Source organism: Notamacropus eugenii, chromosome 5 (assembly GCF_028372415.1).
Source record: "Notamacropus eugenii isolate mMacEug1 chromosome 5, mMacEug1.pri_v2, whole genome shotgun sequence".
Lineage (NCBI taxonomy): Eukaryota > Metazoa > Chordata > Mammalia > Diprotodontia > Macropodidae > Notamacropus > Notamacropus eugenii.
Window position 1 is genome coordinate 33,571,833 of NC_092876.1, and position 25,344 is coordinate 33,597,176.

The 25,344-nt window shown below is 52.3% G+C and overlaps 2 protein-coding genes across 4 annotated transcripts; one reads left to right on the forward strand and one right to left on the reverse strand.

Moving 5' to 3' along the window:
* The first annotated feature begins 312 nt into the window (after window positions 1–312).
* Window positions 313–16,948, forward strand: PLEKHN1 (pleckstrin homology domain containing N1). The gene is made up of 16 exons (XM_072608427.1): window positions 313–941; window positions 1,459–1,561; window positions 5,004–5,150; window positions 5,515–5,595; window positions 6,757–6,829; window positions 8,009–8,130; window positions 8,795–8,932; window positions 9,113–9,193; window positions 10,684–10,759; window positions 11,814–11,971; window positions 12,252–12,419; window positions 12,787–12,933; window positions 13,234–13,374; window positions 13,613–13,819; window positions 14,675–14,729; window positions 15,206–16,948. Exons 1-16 carry the CDS (start codon window positions 859–861, stop codon window positions 15,388–15,390), a joined length of 1,965 nt encoding a protein of 654 aa, XP_072464528.1. The 5' UTR covers window positions 313–858; the 3' UTR covers window positions 15,391–16,948.
* Window positions 16,925–24,796, reverse strand: PERM1 (PPARGC1 and ESRR induced regulator, muscle 1). Of its 3 annotated transcripts, none has more exons than XM_072608426.1 (4): window positions 23,924–24,796; window positions 19,417–22,122; window positions 18,744–18,869; window positions 16,925–18,223 (listed from the first exon to the last, which is right to left on the reverse strand). In XM_072608426.1, the coding sequence occupies exons 2-4, from the start codon at window positions 22,118–22,120 to the stop codon at window positions 18,144–18,146; spliced, it is 2,910 nt and encodes a 969-aa protein (XP_072464527.1). In that variant the 5' UTR covers window positions 22,121–22,122; window positions 23,924–24,796; the 3' UTR covers window positions 16,925–18,143. The 3 variants fall into 3 exon arrangements, with proteins under 3 accessions (XP_072464527.1, XP_072464526.1, XP_072464525.1); XM_072608425.1 differs by having other exon boundaries at window positions 19,417–22,194; XM_072608424.1 differs by having other exon boundaries at window positions 19,417–22,553.
* Between the last annotated feature and the right edge of the window lie 548 nt (window positions 24,797–25,344).

A 25,344-nucleotide genomic window follows, 5' to 3' on the forward strand; every position in this document is an offset into this window, starting at 1 on the left:
TTTCCCCAGTATAGAATGTGGACGAGGGTGGGGGAAGGTGTGTGTCTAACGGGGGTGGAGGAGGGGGAACAGCAGCTGTAAGAGATCTGACATGGGGGAGGGGACCTTCAGTCTAGCCCCCCCCCCCCCCCCCACTTCCCCAGTCATCCATGACTCAGAGGCTAAGGAATCTGAGGTGGAAACAGGAAGTTGCAGGGGGAGGTTAAGGGAGGGCTAGGTTTAGACAGGCTTTATCTCTAGCCCAGCCTTGCTTCCCCCCTCCCTAGCCTCAATTCTAGGCTGGGGAGCAGGCCCCCAGCAGCGCCTTTTGAGGGAAGTCATGTGGGCTCCCCCAGAAGCACTTGGAGGGAAAAGTGACCTGTCCTCAGGGACATAAAAAGAAGCCAGCTCTTGTGGATGCTGATGTCCCCCTCCCCAGTGGAAATCAGAGAAAGGGATGGATGCCCTGACCCACCATCCCAAGCCTTGATGGCCCCATAGCCAACCATCTCCTGCCTCTGACCCCAAGAGACGCTGGGACTTTGCAGGTAGCCTTGACCAAAAACCACACCGAGAGCTGAAGTGACTTCTGACCTCAGATGTTCCCTGTTTCCTTGGATATGTCTCCCCGGAAGCCTGCCTGGAGTCTGAATCCCAGGCAGGGCGGGGCAGGCTGCTGAGCTCCAAGGTCACGCCCGTTGCTGGAAGGCAGCCACTCCGACCTAGCTTGGGCTCAGCCAGGCTCAGCTGGCTACAGCACCCAGTCTGACAAGCGGCCGGCCAGCTGCACCCAAGGGTGCCCGGCAGAATCTCCCTGGGAACCTCGGTTCCTCACAGGACCCTAACGCCCCCCCCAACTCTCCTCAAACCCCCTTCGCCATGGGCAATGCCAACTGTGTACCCCAGGCTCCTGCCCGTTTCCGAGCCTCCTTTTCCAGGAAATCCTCGCTGAAAGGAAAAAAGTAAGGATGTGGGTCCTGGCACGGGTTGGGGTCCCAGTCCCAATCTGGTGTGTTGGGGGTCAATCTACTCTTGAGAACTGGGAGGACTTGGGTGTATGAGAGCAGGGTCACGCTGGAGTTAGGTTAGGGATTTAGGATTCAGGATGAGGCCAGCGGGACGGGGCTTCTAGGCACTTGGGACAGGATTGTGGGCTCCCCTGCCTGGTCTCCCCGCTACTATGCCTGGTCTAGGCTGAGCAACCTCGAATCCCTGGCTCCCACAAGGACGGGGGTAGTGAGAGGAGAGCTAGGACCAGGGTGGCTCTCTCCCTCTCTGTCTTGGTTCCCCATCCCACCTGGGCTTCCCTCCCTCCTTAATATCCCGCTGCACTTAAAATCATCTTCCAGCCAAGACAAGGGTTCCCTCGTTGCCTGGCTGCCCAGCTCCGGAGGTTAGGGGTTCAAGGCTGGGGACAGGGGGCGGGGTGGCGCAGGAGGGAAGGAGGCCATTCTCTGAGCCTCTTCTCTGCTCCCACAGAGAGGACAGCATAAGGCGTCGAGGGGGACTGTTTGGAAGCGAAAGCAGCCAAGATGGGGACACCAAGGCCACCGACAAAATTCTTTATTACATCCCGGGGACGGTGAGAGCCGGCGGGGAGGGAGGTCAGAAACGTGTGTGTGCACCCGCGAGTGTGCGTGTGTGTTTCTGTCCGTCCGTCTGGGGTCCGCGCGATTTCCTGGGCCAGGGTTGCCTCATCTTTCCGCCCCCCACCCCCGACACCCAGCCAGGCCAGGCTCGCCCCCGATCCGGAGGAGAAGCTTGGGCCCCACCCTCGGGCACCTCACCTCCTGGCTGTCCCGAAAGTCTCCCCAGAGAGCGAAACTACCGAGAGAGTCAGGGACTGAGTCAGTGTGCGGGGAGGGAGAGGGGGAGGGGGGTGGGGGAACGGGAGAAAGGGGAGGGCCCTCCATCCGAGCCCTGACTCCAAGCAAACTTCTCCAGCAAGGCTTCCCGGCGTCCTCCCCGACTCGAAACTTCGGGGAAACCCCCTGCACCATCCGGTCCCTGTGTGAGCTTACACCTGACTGAGTGACTTGGGGTGGGAAGCCGAGTTCTAAGGGTAGAGGACTCAGTTTCCAGGGCAGGCTTTCAGGCCCAGATTCAGGCTTCGACCCCCAGGGCCAGTCAGGATGAGAACTAGGTAGTAATCCCTGAGAAAGCTTTATACACAGGGCTACATTGGATCTTAGAGAACATGGCAGGTGACTTGTCCAAGGTCCCACAGGAATGAAGAGGCTGGGAGATTTGAACCTGGGTCCCCTGACTCCAAAGTCATTGCTCCTGAGGTCCCGAGCCTCAGTTTTCTCATCTGCACAATGAGGGAGTTGGTCTAACTGGCCTCTTAGGTCTTCCAGTTGTAAATCTAGAATCCTGAGGACCCTAATGGAGGTGGGAGGAGGCAGGGAAGGCTATTGATTATTTAGTGAAAGCAAGAAAGCTCAAAGTCCTTTGAACACCCAAGATGCCAAGATAAGTAAGGCCTTTAAACACCATCTGCTGCCAGGGCCTTCCCCTTTGCTTGGGCAATCCCAGGGAATGTGGAAGGGCAGACACACAAGGGCTGGCTTCCCGGCTCTTCCCACCCTTGGGAGCCAACTTCAGTCCTCTCTCATTGGACAGGGGGAGAAAACGTGATTCCAGAGATGGGTCCAGGGCTAGGAATCAGGTGTCCTGTCTCCCAGTCTTTGGGCTTTCCACTATAGAGTACCCACTTCCCCCTGAAAGGGACCTGGAGAGGGGGATGGGAATCAATAAACCCGTCCTCCCTCCCCATCTGGACAGCCTTCCCTTTTCCTGAGGATACTCCAAGGACTGCTTACATGGGCATCCTCCAATCTAATCTAATTCCCTCCTGCTTCAGTTGAAGCACGTTGGCTGGTAAACCCAAAGGACATTTTCCTACCTCAGGCAGGACCCTGCCCAGTTCAGTCTGTGGGCCTCAGTGGTATCTGCAGGGACCTTAGACCAAATCTGTTTGTCAGGAAACTACCTGGGGGCCAAGGCTCTGGTCATTCCCTCTCTGTCTGTGCTATGTATGACAAGAAAGGAGCTGATTCTTTGTCTGGGACCATCTGGGGTCCTGGACCAGGAATTCCTGCCTCTTCTCTCTCCCAGACCCACCCCCTATACACACACACACACACACACACACACACACACACACACACACACACATCCCCTCAGGATCTGGGCACCTTCTACCTAGAGATATTTGGGGGGGCAGTGAGCAACCTTCTGAGTTTCTGAGTTTACTGACCTGGCTGAGTGGCCAATGAAGCCTCAGGCCACCCCCATCCTTTATATTAATAGCCCCATGTTACAAGGTAGTCACTGAAACAAGGGTGCTGATCCTGCAGAAAGAGAAGGGGGGCATTACTGGTCATTAGGGTCACCCTCTGATTGAAGTAGGAGCCTCTCGGGTTTGGAAGCCAGGACTCCTGGGTCCAGCCCCCTGACTTGTCTCCATTTGCATAGACTATGGGGGTGGGGGAGAGGACCAGTTGAGGGCAGAACTGGATTGGGAGGCCCCAGGTAACCCTGCAGCAGCCAGCTGGGAGGGAATGTGGTGCTGGCCTGAGAAGTGACTAAGCTGCAGCACATTTTCCAGCAACATTCCCTAGTTCTTCTCCTCCCCATGGAAGGAGTCGGAGGGCCAACTGGGTGGCTACATTCCTGAAGTCCATTTCTGCATCTGGGTGTCAGGGCCACATTCCATTTAAGCATCCAGGGTCCATGGGCAGCTTGCATGGATGAGTCTGTGGCCTACTTTTATGCAGGTCCCCAGGGCCCTGAGCCAGTTCCCACGGGGAGTGGGTGGCCCCACCCAAGGATGGGAGGGCCAGGGAAGCCAACCCTTGTATCTGTCTGCTGTTTCACATTCCCTGGGATTGCCCAAGCAAAGGGGGCGGCCCTGGCAGCAGGCAAAGCATCAGGCCCAAAGCCGGTGCCCTGGGTTGCAACATGCCTCATTTGGCTACCTCACCCAATGCATGGAGCTGATGATGAGAGAGCCCTGGACCCCCATGTCCCGTACCCCAGCCAAAGGCCTCTTTCCCAATGTTTGCCTTTTCCCAGGCCTGATTCCTATGTGTGAATGTTTTCCATGGGTGTGTCTGTATGATTACCTGTAAGTGTGTCTATATATGGTTTTCATTTATAGATTTATGTCTAGATTTCTACACTTTTGTAGATTCCGGAAGAGACCATAGGGACCACCTTCTAGTCCAACCCCATTATTTTTACATATGAGGAAATTGAGGCCTGCTCCTAGAGGGCAAGGGATTTACTTACCCAAGGTCACACAAGAAGGAAATGGCAGAGGCAGAATTCTGTGTGATTCTCTCTGTTTGTCTATGTGTGGATGTATCTGTGTGTAGGTCTGTGGATATGTAACATGATATAATGTAGAAAAAGCTCTGGGTTTGGAGTCAGAGTGAAAGTCCTGGCTTTTGCTCCTTCTGGCACCTTATGCATGTTACATCCCTATAGAGAATCTCAGAGTCCTCAACTGAGAAAAATGAGACAATTGGTTGACCCAGTTTCTAAGATACCTTTGAACTTTTGTGGTCTGTAACTATCTGTCTGAATATTATAGAAATTTATAGCTGTCTTTCTTTGTGTCTGCCCATGTATCTAGGTGATCAAATGGGATAATATTTAAGCTTACCACAGTGCCTGGCACACAGTAGGCACTCCATAAATGCTGGTTCCTCCCCTCCTCCTATATAGATATGATTGTAATTGTGTATACTTGTGTTTGTGTGGACTCTTGTTTGGGCTGTGGTACAGCAGGGTGGCGGGAGTCTCTGGGTCCCAATTTAAAGAGGCCTCCACATTTAGAGGACTCCACTCCACATGTGCCCCTGGCCACACTGGTTATATTTCTTTGTCCTGCTTTGGACTGGCCGTGTCCTCCAAACTAATTCACAGTCTGGTCTTCCTATACCTGTTTGGGGAGGAGCAGTCCCCTCTTGTGGCCACTTCCCCCTAGGCCTAAGCTCCCAGGTCATATCCTCCTCCAGGACATTCCGGGACCAGAAAGTCGCAAAGAAAATATAGACCAACCCTTCCTCAGTGTGTTCAAAAAGGGCCAGCAGAAAATGGCTGTGAGGAACCTCGGGGAGATTGTCCATTATGCCAAGGTCAAACTAAAGTTCCAGCACTGCCCGGTGAGTCCCAACTGGAGGTCAGGATTGGGCCTCCCTGAAAGAGGGGTGGCATTGGGGGAGTCCCAGGCTTGGGCGTGGGGAAATTGATCCCCTGGTAGGGATAGCCTCCACTCCCAAGAGAGCCATGCAGAAGGAGAGGGCTGCCAGATGAGCTTGTGGCTCTTAGAAGCCAAAGCCTCAAGTTCATGGTCAGGCAGAAAAGAGGATCTTGTAGAATTCTGACCCGACCCTAAGTTAAGATTTCACACTCAGTGACTGGGTTACAGAAGAAGCCAACAGATACTGCCCTCTACCTCCCACCCCATCACAGCCTCCAGCCCTCCTCAGTTCCCTGGACAAATGGAGCCTTCCCTCTTCCCCACAGGACACCAAGGATTGCTACCTGGAGCTGTTCCCCTACTTTCTGTACTTCCAGGCTCATGATTCCAGTGGCCTCACCTACCAGGTAAGTAGAAGTGGGAAAAATCACCACTCAACCTGGGACCTCTACCCTAAAAGCCAGCATCTCAGGGCAAAAGGGGTCCCTGAGACAGGCTCCCCTGAGCCCTGACTGCTGGGCCAAGATTGCAGAACTCTGGGAACCACCCCTTTTCTACAGGGGTGGGTTCTCCATGAAGTAAGGGTAAGGGCACCAGACACTTTGCCCCCAGTGGCCATCTGGCACATCCCCCTCTCATTTTACAGATAAGGAAACTGAGGCCTAGGGAGGTTGAAAGGGGGTTTGAATGTTGGGTGGTAAAATCTGAAGCCTGATCTTCTGATTCCAGCCAGAAGCAGGGCTAATTCCATTGCCTTCCAAATCAGCAGGCAATTTATTAGGTACCAACTGTGTGGGAAGCTCTGTGCTTATTGATGTTCAATAGTTTTTAGTTGTGTCTGACTCTCTGTGACCCCATTTGGGGTTTTCTTGGCAAAGATACTGGAGTGGTTTGCCATTTCCTTCTCCAGCTCATTTTACAGATGAGGAAACTGAGGCAGAGAGGGTTAAGTGGCTTGCCCAGGGTCACACAGCTAGTAAGTATCTGAGGCTAAATTTGAACTCAGGTCCTTCTGACTCCAGGCCCAGCACTCTGTGCACTATGGCGTCATCCTTGAAGACCTTCCATGCTAGCCTTTTAGCCCCTCCCCATAGCTGATGCAGAATGCCTCACTTCCCCACCTCCATCACCTGTTGGGTTTGTCCCTGCTGATGTCCAGGCTGCCCTTGGCATTCAAATCTCTCAGGAGTAACTTTACAACATCCGAGGCTGGCTGTGACTCCAGAGAACAGGCCTTGCTTAGCCTTGATCTGTCTTTGTTTCACCCACAAAGCTACCTTTGGTAGAATTGAATTGGCCCTGTACATGGTCACGCTGACTGTTAATTATATTTAAAATATGAATAGGAAAGAAGAGAATTTTCTCTGGCCTGACCTGGCCCATGACCCAAGGCTGCCAAGCCTTCCTTCCTCTCTCTGTTCCTCCTGTGCCCCTAAGCATCACCCCAGGACAGCCCTGCCCTAAGGGAGGGAAACAGTGAGGGAGGGGGAAAGTGAGGCTCCATTCCACTGTTCCCTCCCTTGGGGCCCAGGACCTTTTCCCTCCTAATCCAATCTGGGCTCCTCCAGGGGCTGCTGCCGATTACTATGCTGAGTGTCTCTAGGCTGGAGATAGAAGGAGAACATGCTTTCCAGATCACAGGTAAGGGAGGATGTGCCTTTGAGATTGTAGGAGACAAGAGCAGTTTGGGGGGATATTTATCTGAAGCCCCTATTAGTGACCACCAGCCTTCCCCTCACTAACCCACCCTTTTCCCCTTGATCTAAGCCTGTCCTCTTGGGTCACGAAGAGAACCTACTGTTATCTAAGGGACAGAACTGAACTGGGACACCACTGGGGGGGGGGGGGTGACCTGGCAAATGACTGTGGTCTTGACTTCAAATATTGATTTGGATACTGACTGGGGTTATTGATACCTGGGATACTATTAATACAAGCGTATTAAATGTACGCACCAGTTGGACCATCCTCAGTGAGGATCTGGCCAGAGCAGTGACCTAGGGTTTGAAGAGGAATACTGACCAGGATGTAATTCATAAGAGAGGTGGCTTGGGTACTGAATGAGAGCACTTCACTAGGACGTACTGATGAGAGGGTGTGTGGATAGGACACTGACCTAGGTGCTGACCTGGGCTCTAACAGATCTTAAGAGACAGGATGGAATGTTCTGATTGGCTGATGCTGACCAAGGTACTTAATAGAGACACGGGATATTTGGGGATACTGATTAGGCACTAATTAGATATGGGCTGGGGAGGAGAGTGGGAATGCTGGCCACATGCCTGACCACTAGTTACTGACTCGGAATGGGGATGCACACAAAGACACTGGCTTAGGTACTGACATCCCATTCACTGGCCCATAGTGACCAAAGGTGCTGACCCAGGTACTGGGTAAGGATACTGATGAAGGCTGTCTAGTTTACCAGATCACAACTGGGACCTCTCATGAAACCATTGTGACTAGAGGTGCTGGCCAGAGTCCTGACCAGCAGGAAAGTCTTTTAAAGTCATCTTGGTTCCCCCAAAGAAGCCCAGAGAAGTTGAGGCTGACTGTGGAGCTAGCCAGGAGCATACCCTCTGTGCCTTCTTCTGGGCCCTGAGGCTGGTGATTGATGCTCCCTTTTCCAGGCAGGCAGGAAATGAGCAGCTGGGTGGGGCAGGTCTGAGAACAGGATGAGGGTTGGGCAGCTGGTTGGTGGAAGAAAAGGACAGGAGGGAACTGGTGGACCAGGGGAGGGGATATAGAACTATGGGGAAGTTGGCTGAGCCCAGGCTGACCATCAGTCTCCCCTCATCCTTGCTCTTTTCATCTCCCAAGCCCCGCTGCCATCTCTTCTGGTATTCTGTCCCAGCGAGGCTGAGCTCTGCCGCTGGCTTTATCACCTGGAAAAGCAGATGGCCCTTGTAAAGGAACCCCAGCGCCCATCTCTTTGGCTCCAGGTGAGTGCCCAGTGTCAGTAATCCTGACCTCCCATCCCCTCACCTTAGTCTAGGTTTAGAAGAGGCATGACTTCTGGGAATAGGGAGGTGATACTTATACTGTACTCTGCCCCCGTCTGATTTTATCTGAAGTACTATGTACATTTCCAGGTGTCACAGATTAAGCTGGGGACATATCCAGAGGAGATGGACTAGGCTGCGGAAGGGTCTTTAGTCTGAGTCATATGAGGAACAGTTGAAGGAACTGGAAGTGTTTAGCCAAAAGAAGTGCAAAAGCATTCAGTGAGTCATGACAGCTATGTTGAAGATCTTCTTCTCCTGAGGCAGAGGGTTGAGTCAGGAGCAACAGGTGGAAGTTGGGAAAAGTCTTGATGTCAGGAAAAATTTCCTCATCGTGAAAGCTAGGTACCATGTCAGGAAAAACTTCCTCATCATGAAAGCTAGGTAGCTACCTAGAGAGGAAGTGAGATCCCTCCTCTTGGAGGTCTCCAAGCAAAGGCTTGGATTACTTGGATTACATTGGCTTGATTACTTTTGGGGTGTATTATAGTGAGAATTCCTTTTTTCTATGAGATGTGTTGGAGGGTCCCGTCCCACTCTCTAGTTCCGTGCTGGCCTGGTGGCTTCAGGTCTCAGTCCTATTCTTCCCATCTTTGTCCCTAAGGATCCTCCTAAGGACCTCTGCCCTCTCCCATGGGCCCTCCAACACTACCCAGTTCATCACTGGGAAGGAACCAGTCGAGAGTCTCTGGGAGATGTGATCTGTGCCTCCAGAGTGAAAATGCAGCATCTGCCCTCCCAGGTAGGAATGGAGAAGATGGCAAGGAAAGAGGGGGAAAGGCAAGAGAGGCTGGAGGGTGCAGGGGGCAGAGGAGAGAAGGTCTGGGTGGGACCCCACCCATATACTTATAACAAAGCTCTGAGCTAGCTGAGGTCATCCATGACCCCCCAAATCATCATCTAACTTTCTCTGACCTCTCAGGAGCAGCAGGATCGGATTCTAGTCCTCTACCCATCTACATTGGTCATTCTGTCAGAGGATTCTAATGGACTGAACTTTAAGGTAGCCCTAATTCCTACCCCATCCCCTCTGGACCTTGGCCATAGGCTCAAATGTGCCTAGTCATGACCTCTCCTGTGCCCCTTAAAATAACACTAAGTGACATTTCTATGAGCCTCCCTACAACCCAGTGAGGTAGGACTGCAGCTATTATTCCCATTTTACAGATGAGGCAACTGAGGCTTCACAAGGTTACTGTTTATGTCTTCCTAGACTATGTCCCCTATCTGAATCTCCTGCCTGTCCCACTCCCCTCCCATCAGAATCAAGTTGGTGGATGGGGCAGGAGGGAGTGATTCAAGCTGAAAACCAGAATTTCAAGATTGGTCTAGGTAAGGGAGATTCCTGTCAGACCTTGTTTGTCTGCTTTTCCTGGGCCTGGGTTTTTGTGGAGGGGACTTCTGCTCCCCTGCAGTCCCTAGGGGCCAGATATAAGCTGACCCTGAATTCTGAGGGGGTGGTCTTATGCCGCCTCCCTCTCCCAGGTAGAGTCACTTGTCTTTTGGTGATTCACTTCCTTCCCATCCTCCTGATGTCAAGGGAGACAACAAAGGAAGGATTGACCCACAATATGAAGGATTAATTTAGATATCCCAGAAGGACTTCCTGTCCAGGAGATGTGCAAGACACAAGGCTAGGTCCTTCAAGAAAGTGGGGTCAAAGGATTCTTCTCTTGGTTATTCACAGGCAGGTAAAACCTGCCCAGAAACAAGGGACACATTGATCCTCACAGAAGCTTTAATCCCAGTGGCCTTCCTGGCTAGGTCAGTGACCAAGACTGTAAATGGGGATTGTCTCCAGAACTGAACTGGCTTCCCATAAAATGACTCAGAATGATAAGCTAGCGTTTACACGATGCATAAAGGTTTGCAAATTGTTTCTTCACCAGTATTATCCTAGGGTATCCTTACAAAAACCCTAGGAGATAGATATTATCCTCATTTTACAGATGAGGCCATAGCTTGCTTGTCCCAGGGACAAGGTGAGGGTCTGAAGTTGGATTTGAAATTATTTCTTAGATGATTCCAGCGTCAGCACTCCATCCACCACCCCACCTAATAATAATGGTTAGCATTTATATGGTACTCTGGTTTGCAAAGCACATTTTAGATATTGGATACCTAGAACAACCCTTTCAAAGTAAATGGTATTATCCTCATTCTACAAATGAGAAAACCAAGGAAGCCTGAGTGAGGCTAACTGACATGCTCAGTAGGATTACATGACTAGTAAGTGCTGATTTAAATTCATCTTTCCAACTCAGTCCAGAGCTGATAATAAGCAGAAGTCATTATAATATATTACAATAATGATCATTGACCGCAAGTGACTTTTAGAATGAGTCAGAGGGAAGAGACTTCAGACCTGCTTCTCCACAATCAAAATCAGAAAAATGGGGCAAAGGTTGGGAGGTGACAGGGAAATAGAAATCCCCCTACATCTCCCTTGTCTCTTACTCATTAGACCTAACGATGCCCCTTTTCTTCCCTAAGGGAGAACTTTCACTCAACACCATCCAGCTCAACTTTGAGGAATGTGAAAAACAGATCCGGTCCTTCCTGATAGAGGGTTGGTGAACTGAAGCCTCCCTGGACACTGACTGGGACTGAGGGCCCTTTCAACTTGACTCTTATCCCTGGCACCTTCGCCATGCAATGCCAGCTGCTGCCTCTATGCCCACCCCATCCTCTGGTCCCATGGTTATAATGAGTGGAGACTGAGTCACTTTTCCTCTCTCATTGAGCAATGGGGGAAGCAGGTTGGGGCCAGGGCAGGGAGGGATCTCAGTGGGATCAGCCGGGTGGGTGACATTCTTGGTTGGGGTGGACCTGACCTCTGCCTGCTGCCTGCCCCCATGTCTCATGTGTTTGCCCTGGATTTAGGTGATAGCCTAGATAATTCTGAGCCCCCCTCTTTTATAAAATTTATTTTTTTCATTTTATTCTGAACTGAAGAAATAGAACAAGAATTTCCATAAAATAATAGAATAGAAAAAAGATGATCATGCATAAAACTGCAAATCTGTTATGTATAATTTACTCTTTCATTTAAATATATAATTAAGTTATCAGGTAACTTTTTTTCTCCCCCACTGTCCTAGAGATGGCTACCATTTGACAAAGATATGTATACATACGTAAAACCTTTCTATACATATTTCTATTTACCAGCTCTTTTTCTAGATACAGGCAGCACTTTTTTCATAGGTCCTTTCTAGTTAATCTGGATATTTATAATAGTCAAAATTGCTTTGTCATTCGAAGCTGTTCTTAAAACAATATTGTTACCGTATACAGTGTTGCCTTGGTTCTGTCCATTTCAAAACTCTCTTAAAAGGGAGTGGAGTCAGTAAATCAGAAGTGATTCCTGGGATCACCTTTCCAAGGTAGGCTTGGATCAGGGGCTCAGAGATCACTGTTGGGGCAGCTGCTCCCCTCTCCTACCCAAACATTAACCTGGCTCCTGGGAGCATGGACGTGCTAATAGGGTTCTACAGAGGGCCCACTCTGGGAATAATTCTCTCCAGTCTGGTCTCAGTATGAAGGGACCCCCCCAAGCCGAGGGAGGGAGCAGCAGTGGGGACCCCAGAAAGAGCTCATGTTGTGTGTCCCACCCCCCACAGGCCGCCTCATCAATACCATCAGAGTGTTTTGTGCCAGCTATGAGGACTACCAAGATTGGCTGCTTTGTTTTCGGACTGTCCGCCTCGGAAGAGGGGGCTCCTCTACCCGCTCAGGGTCTGAGGGCTTCCAGGGGCCACGGCCACCTCTTCCCACCCAGGTGAGGGGAGAAGAGCATCTTGGGGCTAGGGAGGCACTGACAGGAAGGAACTCAAGAGTCTGACTCTGTGGGAGCTCCTTGAGGGCAAAACCAATTTTGGTCTTGTCTTTGAATTCTCAGTGCTCAGCACTGTCCTCCAGGTCTAGCCAGAGGTGGGTAGCAGTCAGGGAGGACAGTAGAGATCTGTAGACCCTGGCTGGGGAGGTTTGGAGTGTGTGGAAGTATGGGGGGAGCATTCCTTCCTCTTGGGATCAGTCTAACTTCACAATGCTTGGCTCAGTTCGCAGTCAGCGGACGAGCATCCCTTACCTCTGATGGACGGACCAACTCCTGGGCATCCACAGGGGCCCCATCTACCTCTTCTCACACCAGCAACTCCCTCCCTGATCACTCCATGCTGCCCGACAGCTGCCCTGTGAGAGCTGACAGCACACCCCAGAGGGACCATGTGAGTGACACAGGCCAAAGCAGGATCTAATAGGTCAGACAGATGTCAGTGGCTGTTTGGATTCTGGGAAGGTGGGGAGGGCTTCCAGGCATCCAGGCAACTTTGGGGGTTTGAGGGTTCAAGTGGAAGAGTCTAGTTGGACACCTAAAAGAAGAGTTAAGAGCTGTGGCTGCCCACATGCCCCTAAACAAATTCTCTGCCCCCTTCCACCCTCTGGCCAGACCTGCCAACCCAGCCAGGAACTGAGGGTCCAACAGGGTGATCCTTGTTCCTCAACCCCCAAGGACTGGAGCCACAGAGCCTGGGAGCTGTCCAGCGCTAATGTGGTTTGGAGGATACCCAGTATTGTCTCTCTCTGTCCCTCCAGGCCAACCTCAGCAGCTCCAGCTTGGGAAGGCATCGGGCAGAACTGAGACGAAGGGGCAGTGGCCGCTCAGCCAAGGGAAAAGGCGCAGGGCAGCCCAAAGGAGAGGAGCCAGCCCTCAGGGCTCCCCTGCGTCTGGATCTTAACAATGTAGGGGACTCCCCCAGCCCCCAGCACTGCTTGGCAGTCTGTCTCTCACGCTCTCTGTCTTTGTATCTCTTTACCTATCTCTCGTTGTCTCCCTGGATCTCTCTCTTAGTCCCCAAAGAGCACCTGGCCCACACATGTGAGTCTAGCTGGCGAGGGGGGTTCAGATAGCTGCCATGTCACCTGGTCCCCCAGCCCAAAGCAGATGGACATCACTTCTAATAAAAGGGACGCGTTTGTCATCAGCAAGCATGATCACCCTGTTTCTCGCCCCCCCTACCCTGCCCCTGGTTTCTCCTGCAGCTAAACCGGAGGAGTCTAGAAAGTGGTGAGGAAGCAACAGCTGATACCCCAGAGAAACCCCAGTCCCCGCTGTATGCTGACCCCTATACCCCGACCTCCACCACCCACAACAAGATCACAGACGTCAGTGACCTGGGTGAGGTTAGTCCTCCAGTGGAATTGAGGAGAGTTCTGGTTAAACCTGATCTGATTAATGTCCAAAGCCTGAAGTCTTCCTGGAGCCAGGTCTGGTCACAGCCTGAATGCCAAGGTCTTGGCCCAGGCCGGCTCTGGGGAGCCCTAAGGGAGATCCCCAGGGACACAGTGGGTGTCCTTGGCTCCCAGCCTTCTCTGTCCCAGTGACAGGACCTGATGGAGACTCTGTTGGTTTTCCTCACAGTTCCTGGTGGCAACTAAGGGCTGTGTAGGCCAGGAGCCACTGAATACCTTCCCCACAGTTCCTGTCTCCGTTCCTGTTCCTGTCCCGTCCCCCAACTCACACCCCATTCAGAAAAAGCCAGCCCATCCGCACCGGGAGTCTCAGAGACATCAAGGCTCCTTCAAAGTTCGGGGAGCTGGTCCTCTGGAGCCTTCCCCAAACCGGCAGGTGAGTGGAGGCTTACTGAGAGAAGGGGGGGAGGGGTGTGCCTTGGTCCTGACCTAGAAATCCTGATTGAAAGGAATGTCTGAAGCTGGGGATGGGGGTGGAGGCAAAGACAGAGATAGAGAGAGAGTGATAAAGAGATTCAAAAGGAGAGAGACAGACAGGTCTGGGCATCCTTTCACAGGATTGTAGGAAGGACTTTAGGACATGGGACCCCAGAGCTAGAAGGAACCTTAGAACAGAGACTCTCAGAGCTGGGAGAGCCCTTCAGATATGGAGCATTAGAACATAGAGCACAGAATGTAAGAACTGGGAGAAATCTTAGAACAGAACGTAGAAAGTAGAATGTCAGAACTGAAGGGAAACTTCTCATTTCAATACACACACACACACACCACACACACTCTTCTCTCTCTGTCTCTCTCACTGATGAGTCCCAGAGATGACTTTTCCCAAGGTCAAACAAGTAATAATTAGAATTTATTAAGCAACTACCATGTGCCAGATATTGCGCTTAATCCTTTTCACAAGTGTTATCTCATTTTATCTTCTTAGTAACTCTGGGATACCTCCCAGGTGCTGTTATTATCCCCATTGTACAGATGAGGAAACTGAGGCAAACAGGTTAAATGACTTGCCCAGGGTCACATCGCCACTGTCTGAGACTGGATTTGAACTTGGGTCTTCCTGACTCCAGGCCCAGAACTCTATGCCCTATGGCTTGGGGGGCCCCTGAACCCCCTAGCTGCCTCACAGCTAGGTAATGAGTGACAGAGGTGAAATTCAAATCCAGATTTTCTGGTTTCAGATAGAGGAGTACCTCCACTCCCATGCCTGTTTCTTGGTTTGTCTCCCCAGGTTCAGGTCACCCCATCAAAGGAAGATTCCCCTGAACCTCAGCTTCGACTCCCACGTGAGTTACTCCTCTTGATACTCAGCGGCTAGCCTCATGGGACCTTCCCCAAGGATTGTGAGGTTGAGTGGTCTCCTGTTCCCATGCTCCAGTCACACCTGAGCTTGCTCTGTCTCTCTCTTTCTCTCTGCCTCTCCCTTCCTCTCTTTTCTCTCTCTTTTCTTTCTGTCTCTGTCTCTGTCTCTGTCTCTCTCTGTGACTGATGGATGTGGCAGCCTGGTGCGGCTGCTTCTCTTGTCCTCAGAATAATCACTGATCTCAAGTCATGAGAACATCTGTTGCAGCTGGACTCTGTTCCCTCCACATACATTGAGGGACCAAAAGGCTGGGAGCTCAGCTTGATCTCTGCTTGGACCCCTTGATGAGGGAAACCCCCTTGAAGTTCTCTTTACCTAAAAGCGGGGGTCTGTGGGGGCCCTGCCTGTCTTTCTACCTGCCCCGGCTCCCAGCCTGACTGACATCTCTGATCTATTCAGGTGGCAGCTCCCCCCGAGGAAAGGGTCGTGAACAGGGAAGGTCGTCCTCAGAGCCCTCCGGTGGCCAGAGAGACTTCAGTTATGAAAACATCTGGGACAAGGCAGGGCCACCTTCCTCCTCTCCACAGAAGCGGCACCACCCTCCTGCATCAGAGGCTGCAGGGAGGTTGACTCAGTGGATCTGACCTAGCTGGGGGTTTTTGCCAGTCAAAATGGGAAGCCAGACATCCTGGTCTCCAGTCCCACCTTGGTACTAAATGGACACCTCTCGAATTTTGGGGGCCAAGGTGACTAAGGCCCTGGACCTTCTCAATCTGCTTCTCCACACCCCCCAAACACTTGGGGAAATTGAGTCATCTTTGGGAGGGTTCAGCAGGAGGGAATCTCAATGCCCTCAGACACAGCCTTAACTCACTACTCCTCCCTACGAGTCCTAGGAAGGTCTTAGGAAGGGAGAGAGCCAACCCCCTGCCCACTACTGCCTTTGCCCAACGCAGATTCAACATGAGACAGGACCTTGGGACCATGTGGGGGCTGGACTCCTTCCCATACAGGCTGTAAGGGCCTGGAGAATTATGACTGCAAGTCTGAGTCCTTTGAGGGGGGAATACTTGAGTGGAGATAGTGGGGGACATCTCCCCTAAATGGCCGCTGTTGTCAGTGTTTCTGTTCATTTGATGATACCCCCTCCCCTGCCCCCCCAAATCTGACCTAGCCTCTGGGGGAGGGGATCCCCAGGGTATGTAAGTCTGTTACAAGTGCCCTTCCCACTGCCCTCACCCTGTACCCCAAATCAGGGTTCTGTGCTGCCCCCCAGTGGCTATATTGGGGATTAGAGCTGTCCCCATCGACTGGGAGAGAAGGCCATGAGGTGTAGGCAGGGCAGGGAAGGGAAGGAAAGAGGGAGACAGAGAGACAGAGATAGAGATGAGAAGGAGGAAACTGAGGCCCAGGGAGGGCAGGTGACTTGGCCAAGGACATCCAAGCAGCAGTGGGGATTTGAACTCATGTCCCTAGTACACTTTAATACACTGTTCCAAAAAAAGAAATTACAGGGAAGATCATAGGATGAAGGTAGAGGTGGAGAAGGTATGGGTGAGTCTGGGGAGGTAGGAAGAGAATCACATATCCCCCCATCTAAGACTCCTTGGGAGAGGGCAATCAGTGGTGATCAATGGATGTGGTCAGTAAGAAATGGAAGTTGGAGGAGAGTGAGGGGCAGTGAGCAGCCAGGGCTGTGGGGGGCAGTGAGCAGCCAGGGCTGTGGAGGACAGTGATCCGGGAAGTTAGTGGGAGGCAGTAATAAAGGTGATGAAAGTCGGTGAGCAGTGAGATTAGTGGAAGACACGAGGTGGTTGTGGGGCAGGGGAGAGGCATGAGCAGAAAAGGTCAGGGGGTTCTCAACCCTGCCTGGGGGCACAAAGTTAAGTCAGCACAGGTTAAACAGACCCTGGAGACCCCTCCCCCATATTCCCTTGAGATGAGTAGGGCAGGAACCAAGAGAGCTCAGGAGGGATAACTGATTTCTGTGCCAAAGATTCCAGGGCCTCCCTTTGGGGGGGTTCCCCCATTCTCTCAAGCTTCTCCTCTGCCCTGGATGCAGTTGTGCCTTGAGTCAGAATTTAACCTGCATCACAGGATGGCTTCTGGGTATAAAGCCATAACCCTTGGTCTGGGGTTGGAGCTGATCCTGAGGAAGTCAACCCATCAAGTCAGAAATAGAAAAAAGAAATTTTATTGTCACCCAGTGTCGGTGTGTCCGTTTCACCTCCACCTCCACCCCACCACACACTCACACCAGCAGTCACTTGGGTCAGGGAACTCACTCCACAGGAGCTCAGAGCCCCACTGAGGACCTGGGCCTTTAACCTTTAACCTCCCTGTTGCCCTTTCAGCTCCTTCCCATTCCTTTCCTCCTCCCTCTTCCTTAACCCTCTCCAAAAGACCAGGAGCCTACAGTCCTCCTCACTAGCCCTCTGCTTCCCATCTCCAGCCTCCAGCCAGGACCCAAATGACCTCTCCATCTCCTGCCTACCTCTCACTATCTCCTCTCCTTCCGGTCTCAGTACTTAGGGGGCCCACAGTGTCCAAATGCACATCCAATGTCTGCCACCACTGTCCCTGACCCAATCCCACCAGTTCCTGCCAGGGCATCTTCAGTTCGTGCACCCACAATTTGTGTGAGCCTAGTCTGCCCCCAAGAGTGGGAGCTGTGAATCTGTGACCACCCTCCTATCTTCTCCACCTTACCCTCCATTCCCCTGGACCGCTATGTCACCAGGTATGGGCAGAGGAACTTCCACCGACCATCTTCAGAGTTTGTTCAGAGGGATTACCTGAAGTGGGTGCTCTGTGTACCAGGCTGCATAGCTAAGGACATCCAAGGCTGTGTCCTGCCAGCTGGCCTGGCCCCAACCACTTACCCTCCATACTTGGTCTCTGGCCCCACTGCTTCCAGGTCATTCAGCAGTCACTTGGGTGGCCCTTAATGCTCATTATTTACCAACATTCACACCAAGTCCCCTGACACATTCACTCCTGGGCAGGCAGTATGAGCCATACCCCCCACCTTCCCATTGCCCCTTTCTGAAAACTGACTTGCCATTGGCCCAGTAACTAGGACCCAAACCTCTCAGTACTATTGAGAGGAAAAGGTGAGGGTGGTCTCAGGATTTTGGGTTTCCTTCTCCCTTCCAAGCAGAGAAGGTTGAAGGCTGGACAACTGTCCCATGGACAGACCTGGGATGTGAGAGGAAAGAGACTAGGGGATGGGGAAGGAGGGGTGGTGCAGTGTGAACATGGCCTTGAGGATCATTATGGAGGAGCCCATCAGAGGTCCCACCTTGGCAGGTTGCCACCCTGACTCGAACCCTGAGCCTAGGTGGCCATCCTGGGCTGGGGCTTGCCTGCCAGGGCCCCAGCTGGCCCCAACATGAGGCTACAGGCATGGGCGTCCTTCTCTTGCCTGTCTCCGGAAATATCGAATGGCTGAGATGGCACCGATGTTGGCCAGCAACACTAGAGGGGAAAAGCAGAAAGAGGCAGCTGGGGATGGAGGGGGTGCTTCAGGCTCTAGGGCTCACCCTGTCCCAGGTCAATATGGGAGTGTCCCAGCTAGATGACCAAGGACAGGGCCAGGCTGTTCCGAACCAGACATAAAAATCACTGACTGTCCATACTGGAAGAACCCAGGCCAGACCAAAGATGGAACAAGGAATGGGGGGACATCTCGACTGGGCACAGCTCTGCCAGGAGTTGAGTTGGAAGGTGGCAGGCTTCTGGGAAAGATGGCATTGCTCCCTGGGCACAGCTGTCACTACCAAACATGCCCCCCCAATTCACCCTGAATTTGTGGCTCCAGCCCAACTCCCTCAATGTTACAGATGATAAAACTGAGGCCTAGAAAAGGGAAAGAATTTGCCCAAGGTCAGAGGTGGCCATTTGTCACCTGCCTCTTCTCTGACTATGGGTTCTGGGGCTCCCACCTCCCCCTGCCCCAGATCCCCCCAAGGACCCTCCCAGGGCCCAGCCCCCACACCTGTTTTCCAGGCATCCGGTGCATGAAGGTCTGAAGTCCTCACGGCCCACGTGGCAAAGGCCACAAACCCCAGACACATGTCATTCTGGTTGAAGGTGATGGGGATGAGTGGAGCCCTCTGCTCCTCTGGGGGAGGGGAACAGACCATACGGACCCTGAGCTGCATCTGTCTGGGGACCTCCTCTAGCCTCTCAATCACTTTCCTCACTCAGAGTGGGCCCAGGAGTCTCCCCTTCCTAAATACACAGCAAGAGCTTATTAAATATCATTGAATTAAACTAGAAACCAGAGGCAGGCTAGAGACATGAGGAACGGAAGCCACTGTGGAGATTGTGGTTGGGACTGGGCCAGATTGACGAGCCAGGGGAAGGGGTCCTCACCTCCCTGGATATCATTCACTTCTGAAACCAACATTCCCACCCCCTACTGTCCTGGAGAATCACCCCACTGCTAGCCAGACCCTATGTCCCATAATCACTTGAGCTGGGGGGGGGGGGGGGGAGGAGAGCAATCAGACAAAAAGCCCCTGGGGCTAAGGGATGGAAAGGGTTAAGGCTGGAGCCTCCACAAGTCACACCATACCTCCCCCTTGGCCTCCCTCTCTCTGGACAGGCTGTTCCCTGGACAGAGCACAAACTGTACTCACAGCTATAACCCCTCCTTGGGCCATTACCTTCTGGACTCACGGTCAGGCCTAGTTCCTCAGCTTTCGGTGGGCTCTGTTCTTCAGGGGCAGGGACGCTAGGCCAGGCTCCCTCAGCCCCCAGAGTCTGTTCATTGGAAAGGGTCACTGGAACCCAGCTTGGGGGCAACAAGACACCAGGAGGCCCCTCCTCTCCAAAAAAGTGTTCATAGGCCTCTGGGATTGAGATGGGGACAGGATCGACATGGGCAGGAACCTGGAGAGGAGGTTCTGGGGGGGGCCTCTGCCCTGGTAGTCGACTGTCCCAGAAAAAATAGTCACACACCTCAGGCCACTGCATGTCCGATGGGATGTCCTCTTCCTCCTCTTCATCCTCCTCGACTATGGTGTCACAGAAAAAATAATCGTAGGCCTCAGGGAGAGTGAGGGCAAAATCCTCCCTGGGTGCTGCAGACTCCCTAGCTAAGGCCGAGGGGGAAGGCGGGTATTTCAGAATCCGTGGCTGGGGACGTACCCCCACAGCCACTGCATCCCAGGCTCTGGGTCCACCTCGGCCTCCTCCCAAAGTCCTAGGGGGTTCAGAGACAGCACTGTCTGGCAAGGCTAAAGATGGGGAGTCTGAGCCTGAGTTCTCTAGAGGGGAGGTAGAGACTCCTGAAAAACGGACTTTCTTCCTCCTTGGGGCTTGGGCTGGGGTGACAACCCCAGGGGACTGTGTGGTATCATTGGTAACTGGTGAAGGCTCCACCGAGGGTGCTGGAAACAAAGGAGCCCAGTTGCCTTCCTCAGCTTCCCCAGAGAGCCCCTGTGGAGATACTGGGAAATCGAAACTCTGAGTAACTTGGGCAGGTGTAGACATATCCACATCTGCACTGGCTCTGGGAGCAGAAGTAGTGAGATTCATTTCTGGCTCAGCCTTGAGCTCACATGTAGACAGCTTCACATCTGGCCAGACCTGGGGAGCAGGTGTAGACGTATTCACATTTGGCTGGGCTTTGGGGGCAGGGGTCATTGGGCCTATGTCTGTCTTAGCCAAGAGAACAAGTGTAGACTGATGCCTTTCTGGTTCTGACTTGTGCAGAGGTGTAGAGATGCCAACACCTGAGCTGGTCTTGGTATCAGACGTAAACACATGCTTGCGTGGCTTGTCTTTGGAAACAGGTGTAGACAGATTTCCACTTGGCTCAGCCTCAGAGGCTACTCCAGGCAAGTTCACAGCCTTCTCAGGTAAGGAGACAGGTGTAGACAGATTACCACCTGGCTCAGCCTCAGAGGCTACTCCAGGTAAGTTCACAGCCTTCTCAGGTAAGGAGACAGGTGTAGACAGATTTCCACCTGGCTCAGCCTCAGAGGCTACTCCAGGCAAGTTCACAGCCTTCTCAGGTAAGGAATCAGGTGTAGACAGATTACCACCTGGCTCAGCCTCAGAGGCTACTCTAGGCAAGTTCACAGCCTTCTCAGGTAAGGAGACAGGTGTAGACAGATTCCCACCTGGCTCAGCCTCAGAGGCTACTCCAGGCAAGTTCACAGCCTTCTCAGGTAAGGAGACAGGTGTAGACAGATTCCCACCTGGCTCAGCCTCAGAGACCACTCCAGGCAAGTTCGAAGCCTTCTCAGGTAGTACAGGTGTAGACAGGTTCTCTCCTACCTCAGGAATCCAGGTAGGTGTAGACACATTCATTGGGGTCTCAGTCTTTGAGATAGGTGAAGACAGATCCAAGAATGGTTGTGCTTGGGGGGCAGGTGTTGAACCATTGACCCCTGCCTCAAGACCCAGAGCAGGGGGAGATGGCTTTGGGCCCAGGTCAGGGGTGGAGGATGGGTCCTTGGGGTCTCTCCTACAGCTGGCTCTGGTCTCCAATCCATTTCCTCTGGCCGGCAACTCTGATCCTGGACCATTCCCCTCCAAATCAGCCAGGGCCAAGTTGCCATGTGCCCTGCTACTGGGGCCCCTGTCTGGCCGGCCCCCTGAAGAGGGTGGCAGAGCCAGTGAAGGGCTGGGGGGGCCCTGTCTCTTGGTGTCCTGAGCTTTAGGGGATCCACTTCCCTTGGCCCCGACAGACCTCCTCTTCTTCTTTCCTGGACTACGGGGAGAGGCTCCAGGATTAGACTCTCGGGGAGATTTCTTCCCATCGGCTGAACCTAGGTTGCTGGGCTGCTCCTGGCCAGAGGACCCTTGGCTTGGGGGGTCCTTCCCTGAGTGAACTCCAGCCTCAGAGGCCTGGGCAGCTGCTCCTTGTAAGGACTTCTGCATCGTGCTGCCACAGGGACTAGCCTCAGGACCCAGGGCAGGAGTGAGCTGATCGGGTTGGAGGACACCAGAGGGCAGCTGCTCCTCCAGCTGGGTGGACGTGCTCAGAGTCTGCTGACCGGCCCCTGGGGCCAGGACACGCTCACACCGAAACCTGCTGACCAGGCGGGCCTCTGTGCCCTCCTCCTCCTCGCTACCAGAGCAGCCCCCCTGGGCTGACGCCAGGTGCCCGGGCAGAGACCGCCTGCTCAGGACCTTGAGCAGGCCCTCTGGTGGGGGGCTGCCTGCTTGCAGCCGGAGGAACCGAGGGGGAGGGTGGCTGGGGGGACTGCTGCCACTGCTGTCCCCTTGGTCAATGTCACTGGAAAGAGGCTCGTCCCCTGAGGCCAGAGCAGCCTGGAGGAGGCCACACTCCTCTGCAGCTTCTGAGAAGTCTGCCCAGTCTTTGTCACTCAGCTGGATACTATATTCGAAGTTCTCCATTTCTGGGGTGATAGAGACACAGTGTGGCAGTTTGAGAGGCCACTGGGCACCCTGTGGAGACTGGGAACAGGGAGCTGTGTGCCAGGAGTTTAGAGACTGCTGAGTTCTCTACCCAGAACAACACTTTCACATTCCCTGACCCCAAGCCTCGTGCCTCAGTTTCTCCCTATGGTCTGAGTCTCAGATTCTTTCTTTCCATCCTCCTCCCTCCTCTCTTTTTGAAAGAAGCCTGGGACATTGGTTAAACCAATAGGTTTGGGGCAGTTCTCAGCCCTGATGTATTATCTGGGTGACTACAAGCTGGTCATTTCATTCTTCTTACTTCCTCTGAAAGGAGCCAGGTGGCCTGAAACTGTGACCTTAGGGGACCGGATTGGACATACAGAACTCCAGGAATCCCCTCCTTTTTTCTAAAAATCTTTTGGAGGTTTCCCTAAAATTAGAAAACAAAAATGTTTTCCTGTGTGTTTGCCCTTCTTTTCTTTGGGACCAATAAACCTTTCAATTTCTCAAATGCAATTATTTTCTTGAGGAAATGAATATATCAAAAATATAATCTTGTAGCTTATACAGAGGGATTTTATATCTGTAAGAGGTGCTAACATCATGAGTATTAGATATTGCTTTTTCTTCACTTCAAGGTGCCTCCCCACTCCTGCTCCTTTGGCCTCAGGAATTTTCAGTGTACTTAGCATCCTGACCTGCTGATATTCCAAAGCAGCCTCCAGAGAAAGACCCCTTCACCCCCACCCCACCCCACCCTTTCCTGAACAGTCACCTGCAGGGGCAGGCTCAGGTGATCAGACATCCTGACCCCTTCTCAACCAGGAGCAGGCCTCAGGGTGGGAGGTCCAGCTGACCACAGTGGAGGGAGGGGGCTGAGGTATCATCCTGCTGACTTCCTGGATGCTGATCCAATCACATCCCTCGGCCCAGAAGGACCACAAAGCCCAGTGACCATCCCTTCTTGAGCACTGCAGTCTCCTGCCCTGACTTTGGCAGCCTCAAGAGGTCACTGGGTCAGTCCATCAAGGTCGTTTCACTGGCCAGGACCAGGGGCCTGTGGTCAGCAGGGAGATCATGGGCTAAGGGCTGGAAAGGATCTCAGAAGCCAGCTAGGCCAACCCACTCATTTTACAAACGAGGAAACTGAAACCCAGAGAGACTGATTTGCCCAAGGTCAGACCAATAGTAAATAGCAGGGCCAGAATTAGAACCTGGGTCTTAGTTCTCTTAGGAGAATTTCAACGATTCTTTTTCCTCCCCATAGGGACAGGGGGAGTACCAGGATATCTCTGACAGAAAGTGGGGAAACTGAGGCACAGAGTGGGGGACACTCAGAGTTACACAGGACATAGGAGTAACAGTGGGATGAGATCTAAGTCCTGATTCTCCAGTTCAGCTTAGCAGGGACATCCCTGGGGTCTCGAAGTACACAGCTCCATGGTGTGAACCTGAGGTCCCACCCATTCCTTGCCTCCTTCTCTAATTCTAATTTCCCTAAATGAGCCTTAGTGGCTACAGACATCCTAGGCTTTAAAAAGTCCCATGCCCTAGGAATTGAATCTTAGACTTTTCCTAAGTACCGAGGCCCAATTCCTGATGACAGAACTCCCCCCAGCAAAACTCCTGACAGTGACCTGAGGATCAATGCCCCTCCTTCCCTTGTGACCTTGTCCACAAAGAAATTCCAAATGACTGGAATTAGCACCTACTTACTCCCATCCCTCCAGGACCCTCACCCTTGTAGAGAGGGGGATGGGGAAAAAAGAATGGGGAGGGGGAGGGATTGACAGGTCCTACCTGGGTCCCCACAGCTTGATGGGGGGCATGAAGCAGGCTGGGGGCGTTAGGCAGCTGGGTCCAGAGGGGCATGTCGTTGGCTCAGTCTAGGACACTGGGCTGAGCCCCGCCCCACCAGCCTCTCTCATTGACATCCTAAAAATACTTTCCTCTCCTCATTGGTCACATGCTCCCTGCCAGCCCCGGACTGACCCACCCTGGGACTGAGCTCTACAAATAGATGGCATTTGAGATGGCCCAACCCCTGAGGGGCGGGGAAGGGGAGGGGTCTGCTTGTGTCCTGGGCACAGGGTAGGGGCTGATCTAGCCACAGGTTGTATTCGAAGCTCCTTGGTAGAAAGGACCCAGAGTGACATGAATACTATTTGAGCCCCAAGGGTCACCCAAATGAGTGAACAAGGCAGGCCCAGAACCCAAGTTCATGTTCTCATAGCACAGATAACTGGTCACAAATTCCTAGGATTGAGAGGCCTAAGAAATCTGATCCAATGCCTCCACTGGAGAACTTAACCCCTTAAGAGAAGAGGCCTTTCCCAAGGTAACACAGCTCCTAAGGGGCAGACCCAAACCATGGTCTTTCCAGGATACTGTGGTATCTCTCCTCTCATCTGGAATACAAGTTGGAATGATGATGAAGGGGAGGGATGGGAGAAGGGACTGCAACCCTCACCAAGGGTTTATTAAGCACTTATCATGGAACCAGGGACTAGAAGCTCAAGTATAAAGGCTGAGACAGGCCCTACCCTCAAGGAACTTATATTCTGATGAGGCAAACAAGTATATATGTACACATGCACACATATGTGCACACACATGCATATACACATGCACACATATGTGCACACACATGCATATACACATGCACACATATGTGCACACACATGCATATACACATGCACACATATATGCACACACATGCATATACACATGCACACATATATGCACACATATGCATATACACATACACATATATGCACACATATGCATATACACATGCACACATATATGCACACATATGCATATACACATACACACATATGCACATACACACATACACACATATATGCACACATATGCATATACACATGCACACATATATGCACACATATGCATATATACACATGCACACATATGCACATACACACACATATATGCACACATATGCATATACACATGCACACATATATGCACACATATGCATATATACACATACACACATATGCACATACACACATACACATATGCACACATATGCATATACACATGCACACATATATGCACACATATGCATATACACATGCACACATATATGCACACATACATACATGCACACATATGCGTATATACACATACACACATATATGCACACATATGCATATACACATGCACACATATATGCACACACATGCATATACACATAC